The sequence below is a fragment of the Cicer arietinum genome, chromosome 6, assembly GCF_000331145.2.
Source record: "Cicer arietinum cultivar CDC Frontier isolate Library 1 chromosome 6, Cicar.CDCFrontier_v2.0, whole genome shotgun sequence".
Classification (NCBI taxonomy): domain Eukaryota; kingdom Viridiplantae; phylum Streptophyta; class Magnoliopsida; order Fabales; family Fabaceae; genus Cicer; species Cicer arietinum.
The window spans coordinates 30,137,740-30,147,041 of record NC_021165.2 but is presented as its reverse complement, the minus strand read 5'-3'; the positions used below and the strand labels follow the sequence as shown (position 1 = coordinate 30,147,041).

General features: G+C 31.5%; 1 protein-coding gene across 1 annotated transcript; it reads left to right on the top strand.

Annotated features, from left to right (window-relative positions):
- Positions 1–3,127: 3,127 nt before the first annotated feature.
- Positions 3,128–3,697, top strand: LOC101490911 (uncharacterized). Its single transcript, XM_004516266.1, has 2 exons — positions 3,128–3,241; positions 3,332–3,697. The coding sequence occupies exons 1-2, from the start codon at positions 3,128–3,130 to the stop codon at positions 3,695–3,697; spliced, it is 480 nt and encodes a 159-aa protein (XP_004516323.1).
- Positions 3,698–9,302: the final 5,605 nt, after the last annotated feature.

The window sequence follows — 9,302 nt, the reverse complement described above, 5'->3', positions numbered from 1 at the left end:
TTAACATCAAAACAAGGTAAGGAATTTGTTTTCTAAACAATCCTACTTTTAAGAGTTGAAGAAAGTAGCCACTACTGGGCTAGGTTACAAACATAAAATGTTTACATGGTTTTTTTTAGTTACTCTCACAAGAATGTGTTTACAAACCTATGCTCTCATAATGTGAAATATCTCTCAGCACTTAGATAAAATATTAGAAATAAGAACAAGAGTGTAGAGACAGTTGTATTGTGCTTATCATAGTGTTTGTTGTTGTGTCTTCTTCAATGAGGGTTTCATGTCGTTTTATAGAGAAACTTTAGGGTTGCTGATTGTTGTCCTGATTGCAAGAAATCAACATGCATTATCAGACCATTTTGCAAATGAATACCCTCAACGGAAGGACGATAAAGTTGTCAACCCGAACAATATCAAGACAATGTTGAACGCCCTACTGCCAAGGGACGTGTCTACCATATCAATGGAGAGGAAGCACCATCTTCCTCTGAACTTTTCCAAGGTGAGTGTTTAATTGTTGGAAAATCACTTAATTTAATATATGACTCGGGGGCAACACACTCGTTCATTTCATTGGATTGGGTGGATTCGCTCCAACTTGTTGTTACTACCTTGCTGTTTGATTTGGTGGTTACCCTGCCTTCTACCGAATTGGTAAAATGTAATATGGCTTGCTTGCAATACCCGAATTGGGATCGATTGGTTGTCAAGCTATTATGTTCTATTGGATTGTGCTCGTAAGTCTGTGATATTCCCAGACCCAAGTGTTTCTCGATTCCTTGATACCAATAAATTGAACTTCTCTTTGAAAAGGGGAGTTCAGAAATGTGTTTCCCTCAACTCAGTCAGTATGAAGCTAGAGGTGGAGGTAGACGAGATACTTGTGGTCGAAGATTTTCCAGAGGTATTTTTGCCGGATGTACCAGGATTACCCCCAGTTCGTGATATTGAATTCTCAATTGATGTGACTCTGGGTACATGACCTATTTCTATTTCCCCATATAGAATGCCCCCGTCAGAATTGTTAGAGATGAAAAATCAGTTGGAGGAGCTTTTGTCTAAACAGTTCATACGACCGAGTGTCTCACCTTGGGGAGCACCAGTGCTCCTCGTGAAGAAGAATGATGGAAGGTCAAGACTTTGTGTTGTTTACCGTCAATTTAACAAAGTCACCATCAAAAATAGGTATCCCTTGCCACACATTGATGACTTAATGGACCAACTCAAAGGACCAACTCAAAGGACCAATCATATTTTCAAAGATTGATTTAAAGTCGGGGTACCATCAAATTCGGGTGAAGGAAGAAGACATTCCTAAAACAGCATTCAGAACTCGCTATGAACACTTTGAGTATTTGGTGATGCCTTTTGGTGTCACCAATGCACCAACTATTTTCATGGATTACATGAATCGAATATTTCACCCATTCTTAAACAAATTTGTGGTGGTCTTCATTCATGACATATTGATCTATTCTAAGAGCCGAGAGGAACATGAAGTTCACCTACGTCAAGTTTTGCAAGTCTTGAAGGACAAACGATTGTATGCTAATTTGGGGAAATGTGATTTTTGGTTGGAGGAAGTGAAATTCTTGGGACATGTCATTCCAAGGGAAGGTATTGTTGTGGACCCAACTAAAGTAGAGGTTGTGGTGGCATGGAAACAACCACAAACCGTCACATAGATTAGAAGTTTTTTGGGCTTGGTTGGATAATAGAAGATTCATTGAGGGTTTTGCCAAGATTGCAGCGCTGTTGACACAACTCACAAGGAAGAATCATATTTATGCATGGACGAAGGAATGTGAGAGGATTTTCAGATGATGAAAAAGAAACTAACTACATCACCGATGTTGGTGTTGCCACAAGTAGAAGAACCATATGAAGTTTATTGTGATGCTTCTTTATGAAGAACCATCACAAGTGGTAGCATATGCTTCAAGACAATTGAAGGTGCATGAGAAGCATTATCCCACACATGACATGAAGTTGGCTGCAATAGTCTTTGCACTAAAGATTTGGAGGCACTATCTGTATGGGTGCAATTTTTATGTATATAGTGACCATAAAAATTTGAAATACTTGTTCGACCATAAGGAGCCTAATATCCGAAAACGGAGATGGATGAAGTTCATCAAGGATTATGAGTTCATGTTGCACTATCACCCAGGAAAAGCCAATGTGGTGGTTGATGCCTTGAGTAGAACACAAGCCCATTTATCATCCATAACATTGAAAGGGTTAGAGTTGTTAGAGAATTTTCGTGACTTGGATCTTAATTTGGATTCCTTGTCGGGAAAAGTACAATGTAGAATGATCATCGTAGACTGATGAATGAGATAAAATCCCTTCAAGCGACCGATGAGGCTATTCAGGGGAGACGAAAATTTGTTGAGACTGGCAAGGCTCCCGAATTTAAAATAGGTCCAGGTAACATTTTGTGGTGTAATAAAAGTATTTGTGTGTCCGACAATACAAAGTTGAGAAAAACTATTTTGGATGAGCCCCACAAGAGCAAATTGAGTATTCACCCTGGTACTACGAAGATGTATAATGACTTGAAGCAGAGATTTTGGTCGCTAGGGATGAAGAAACAAGTGGCGAAACATGTGGCGTCTTGCCTGACTTGCCAAAAGGTTAAGGTTGAACACCAAAAACATGTTGGATTGTTGCAGTCATTAGATGTACCAGTGTGGAAATGGGATAACATATCTATGGACTTTGTGGTGGCATTACCTAAGACTCGGAAGAAATTTGACTCCATTTGGGTGATTATTAACAGGCTCCCAAAATCCGCCCATTTCATACCTACAAGGACTACTTACAATGTATCTAAGCTTGCAGAGATTTACGTTGAAATTTTTAGATTACATAGGATACCATCTATCATTGTGTCTGATAGAGATCCAAAGTTCACTTCTCGTTTGTGGGAAGTATTGCATGTGGCATTGGGTACTAAATTGAGATTGAGTTCCACATATCACCCTCAAACCGATGGTCAAACTGAAAGGACTAATCAGACATTAGAGGATTTACTAAGAGCTTATAATTAGATAACCGAGGAAGTTGGGATGATCTATTGCTTCTTGTTGAATTTACCTAGAACAATAGCTATCATGCAAGCATTGGGATGGCACCGTACGCGGCTTTGTATGGTCGCAAGTGTCAAACTCCCTTGTGTTGGTATCAAAATGGTGAAAACTTGATCGTAGGGCCAGAATTGGTGCAACAGACTACAAAGAAGGTGCGTCAGATCCAAGAGCAGATGAGAACAGCATAGAGCAGGCAGAAGATTTATGTTGATCGACATAGGAGACCTTTGGAGTTTCAAGAGGATGAACATGTATTCTTGAGAGTGACGCCTACTACTGGAGTTGGTAGGGCATTGAAGTCTAATAAGCTTACTCCGAAGTTTATTGGACCACACCAAATTTTTCGACGTGTGGGTCCAATGGCTTATCAAATTGCTTTACCAACGAATTTGGCCAATTTACATGATGTGTTCCATGTATCACAATTGATGAATTACATGGCATATCCATCCCATATTATTGTGCCAGATGATATTCAATTGAAGGAGAATCTTACATTCGAGGTACCACCGATAAGCATCGCACACAGAACTACCAAACATTTGAGGGGAAATGAAATTCCCTTGGTTAAGGTGATTTGGAACCAGACGATTGGGGGTGCTACTTAGGAGTTAGAAGAGAAGATGAGGGAGCTTTACCGAGACCTTCTAGATACCTCTTAGTTTTGAGGATGAAACTATTTTAAGGGGGTAAGTATTGTAACACCCTTTATTTTAATTAATTAATTTAAAACCCTTAGTTTTGTTTATTCTTTTTGATTAGTTTAGTGTGACGATAGTAAGATAATTATTCCTTAGATGTTTAATTATTTGATAAAGTATTTTTATATTAATTAATTAGTTATTGGAATTTTTATCATTAACTAATTAAAACCCGTAGAAATATTTGTAATAGAGTGAACAATGACCAAGTCCATTTTGACTAAGTCAAAATTGAATCACCCACACTACTAATTTTGATAACTATATTTTATTTTATAGCATTTAGTTTATAGAACCGTACGTTTTCCCCTTGTGTCCATTCAAATGTGTAACTAGCAAGAATAAATACACGAATGTCAATTAGTTCTTAACGGTTGGTCATTGAATGATATTATTCCAATTGAATTCCTTATTCATGTGTGCAATTAAACTCAACGAAGAGAATTATTACTTTTCTCTTATCAGCTCCACACCTCCTTTATTAGTCACATACACCTCTCTTTCGCAGGACACGATTAAACTTGTAGTAGAGAAAAAGAAGTCATAATCACCCACATGTCATTACCAACATTACATTTATCTCAAATATTTTCTAAGCCACTCAAACAACCATCCTCACATTCCATCGCATTCTGATTGAAGTTTTAAACTTTTGTTCCTTCATCTTGGTGAGATTTTCGAGGGCTATATAGTGTCATCTGGAAGTAAAGCACTCAAGGTAAGGGTTTTTCCCCATGCAGAGTTAGGTTAGATATTAAATTAGCGATTCGTAAAATATTGATATGATGTCTGGATGTCTTAAAAGAAAAAGGTTGATTTTATTTTCGTCGTAAAGAAATTAACTATAATGCTTGATTTTTTCCTTGAGTAATACCTCTATCTTGATGAAATTAATTATAGAGTTCTATTTTTATTATTATACCTTGATAAATATGTTTGTAATGAAAATGTTTAACGCATTACGTGTTTTAGAGTACTTAATTATAAAGTTATAATTTTTATAATGATATAATTAGTAATATGTTTATTATGATATATTTGATTTTAAGTCTCAACTTTTGAGTATTTTAAATTTAAAAATTGACTTTTATGAACAATATATGTGTCTTGAGGAAATTGATGAGAATTTTATATTTTTAATTTTAACAAAATGAGAAAATTCATTATTGAATGCATTAATGAATAGTCCATTTTTATAATGCGGAAAACTTTATAGTGAAAAGAATAAAATTTATGTTGTTATTGTATTCTTGGTGATATGAGTTTTAATTTTTATTAACAACACGTAGCCAAATCGAATCTTATGGATTATTAAAAAAAATTGGTGATTTTGAGATATTTGTTTGCATTTGATGTGTTGAAGTTATTGAGTTCTAACTATGAACATCCATGATAATGTAAATTTGATGTTTTATGTGATTTAAAAAATTTAATCTAGAATATTTTGTCTTTGTGGTTGCCTAAGTGGCTGGTGATTTATGGTTTGAATAGTTTTCTTTGTGGTTGCCTAAATGGCTGGTTATTTGTGTTATGATTTTTTTTTTTTTTTTGGTTTTTTAATTGGCTAGTGATTTATACATTTTGAGCATCATTATCATTGTCATGACATACCATATGCATCTTTGTGGACACCTTAGTGGTTGGTTTAATTTTCCCCATTGGTATAGGTTACTTCAGTGTGGACGCCTAAGTGGTTGACTATATCCAGATCATATATGTTTAGGGGCATGCATAATTTGCATACATTTTATTGTCATTTTTATTTTGATATAGTTATTTGTTCTAAGGTGAGTTGCTACTTGAGTTATTTAGATACATTTTATAACTTTTGATACACCTTTGTGAATTATAAAAAAAAAAAAATCAGTTTTCTCTAAATCTTTTATTACACAAAGATTATATATATATATATATATATACTTACTATTTGGTTTAATTTTTTTGTGGGACGAACTGACCCCTTACACATGAATGACGTTTGCTTGGCGCATGCGCGTGGGAAAAATAGGTACTTTAATTTAAAAAAAAATAATGTTTGTAGTGATAAGACCGATGTGGTACATTTTTTTAAGTTTATTTACTTTTAATTGTCGATCATAAATAGAAATGCGGAGGCGGGGTCCTTTCGCTAGGAAAAATCAGAATAATTCTATTTTAAGATGTAAGTGAACATTTTCTACAATTAGTAAATTGTCTTTGACAAAATAATAACCCGGTAAATTGCGTCGTGTTATTCAAAAAATGAAATCAAACTATTTACCAAAAAATTTTATTGATTATATGATGAACTACTTAAAAAATAAAAAATAACAATAATAATAATAATAATAATAATAATAATAATAATAATAATAATAATAATAATAATAATAATAATAATAATAATAATAATAATAATAATAAGATTGATCCAAATCTCGGGCGTTACAAATAGTTAGTTAACATAATAAGTTATGAATAATGATTGTAATATGTTATTCTTTTGTGTAAACTTATAGATAAATGTTAGAATATACGCTTCAAAAGTAATATGAAAATTAATTTGAAGAAGGGATGTGCCAAATGAGAAACCATTGCGAAGACTTGCTTCTTAAAAAACTTCTAAGAAATTTTTTAAATAAAAATTGGTTGAATCTAACTTTTTGAAGATATAGAGGACTAGGAATAGGCAATGATATGGTTAGCATAGCTTTGATGTTAAATTGATGCATCTTTTGAATCTTTGTAGTGTTACTCTTTATCATTATAATTATGATTTAAGAGGATTTCTTATTATTATATGACTTAATTAAACAATATTTTGTTATATAATTTTTAGCAAAAATATTTTTTTAGTCTTTTATCATTAATATTTGATTTAATATGTATGAGGTGTTTGCTTTTATCATTGTCATTAGCATAATTATTTGTAGTGTTACCCTTTATCATTTTGATATCTATGAGTTTTGGCTTATACTTCTAGGAACTGAGTTCAACACTCATATAAAATGGTCTTTAGTGCTTATTTAATTAATAGTTTTTTTTAATTATATTTTTTTTATAACACCAATCAATCAATTGAATATTCTCTATTTTATAAGTTAAGAAAAGTAGCTAGGATATTATTTGACGTAGTTAAACTCATCTCAAATGGATGTTAACACACCAAACTATATTATTGAATTAATATTTGGAATTCTACTTTCTAGAGCGAAAGTCATTAATGAATAATTAAGGAGAGGGAAGTGGTGATTGATAGAGAAAGAGGTAAAATAGGGTGAAGCTGAGATTAATTTTAAACAACGTGCCAAATATATATAAAAAAAATCAAATATACTTTTAAAACTAATGTATTAAACTTAATTATTATATAAAAAAATTCACAATAATTTCTATATAACATGTAAATTAAAGCAGCGTAGCAAAAGTAATAATGTACAATGCCTATTTAGGAAAATTGGGTATGACGATATTTCAAATGATTAAATTCATCCATAATTGATATTGTAATAAATAGACTAGTAATAATATGACGAAATTTCAAATAATTAAATTCATCCATAATTTATATTGTAATAAATAGACTAGCAAAAATATTTCAAAGTAACGAACTAAGTTATTTGCAAAAAAAGTCATTATCTCTTTAATTTTGCATTCCAACAACATATAATTTAAATCTCACTGAGAATATTTTCAAAAATATGACTTGCTCGCGATACCTTATCATCATCAGATTCTCCATCCGTTTTCATTAAGAGACGTTGAAACAATTCTAAACTCAAATATGGACAAGTATTCAATGTTGATTCAATATTTTTGAAGATTGATACCATCCAAATTTTACGTACGAAAAATATGCAAATCATTCAAACGGTAACAAACCCTAATTATTGCGGAAGTTTTCTATATAAAAGCATGTGATTTACAATACAGAAAACATACAAGAAAAACAGAAAGCAAACTTACACTCTACGACCTTTAGAAGTTATGTACGTGATATTTTTACTGACAAATTTGTTTACATTCTAAATCATGTGGTTTTGAAACTTCTTTAAATTTGGTATTTGTATGAGATTCTTTTGTATATTATTAAGATTAAGATTGTTGTTTTAATAGTATATTGACGTTGAAGTGGCTGCATGTGGTTGTGAATCTTTGTTTAAAATTGTCATTTGTATAAGCTTCTTTTATAAATTATTAAAATATGATATGATTAAGATAAAATTTAGAAATGATTAAGATTATAATTAATGCACCTGTCGAAAAAACGATTATAAATAGCGTAAGATTTTATATATATATTTTACATCCTTCAGTTTTGTGTTTAACCATAAAGACTAATTCATAAATTTGAGTTAAACAACATAAAGATTAAAACTTGCCCTTCTTAAGTTTTTTATTCAAATTTAAACTTGAGACTACTGATGAAATTAAACGAGACTCATATAAACTCGTTCAAATATTGATAAATATTTTTGTGACTTTATTGACATGAAAAAAATTGCGACCTTATATTTTGAAGCGTGGAGAGGTTTTAAGGCAGGTAATTAAGGGGGAAAAACTGATAAAAGAAATACATATCATGTTGTACTTTTCATTTTTTATTGAGGTATGACAAACTTTAAATTTGTCATATGCCTTACTAATATTTTTATAGTGTGGTTCATATTTATAGGTGTTAGAATTTAAGGGTTGAAATTATCTGCCAGTGGCGAATTTTTTTGATAGCTTGTTAGTCGTGTGACTTGTTTATGGTAAGTTTGAATTTGTAATGCCAAGTGTATTGAGTTGAAATAACCATCTTATACTACAATTAATAATATCTTCAAATAAAAATATGAGCTACATTATTGATATTTTACACTGTTTTTGTTATTGTTAATTCAACATTCAAAATCCTACATAAAACAGTTACATATCATAAATGTTTGATGTCTATGTTGTGTGTTGTAGTCGATCAGCCAAATAGATGTACATATGCCCCATAGCTCCAGTAAGAAATTCATTCTTATATCTTGATTCTATAGTCACAATTTCACCATCATTAATCTTGATTGAACCTGGTTTCGGATAACACACTGACATTCCAACCGCATAACCTTCCTCATTTCCTGCTTCCTTTCCTGTTCCGTATGTTGGTGTTGATGTACACAATTCCCTTCCATCCTAATTAATTAATCAAATAAATAAATAAATAAATGATTTTAATTTTCATGCATTATTAGTGTAAAAAAATATACACTATCACATATCACAACTAGTCATGTGTGTAAATTAAAAAGTAGTTACGTTTAATTAAAGTCAAACATTTCTAATAATCTGACAGTTGTGATTGGTTATAGTGCAAAAAATCTTTACACTAACATTATATAAAAATCAAATCTTAAATGAATAAATGTCACATATTATGCATGCATTATCAAAATTAGTGATTTGATTATATATATATATATATAATCAAGAAAAAATGTTATCGCTTGACAAACAAATTAAGCAAAGTGTAATGAATTTAAACAAAATATAGTCAAATTAA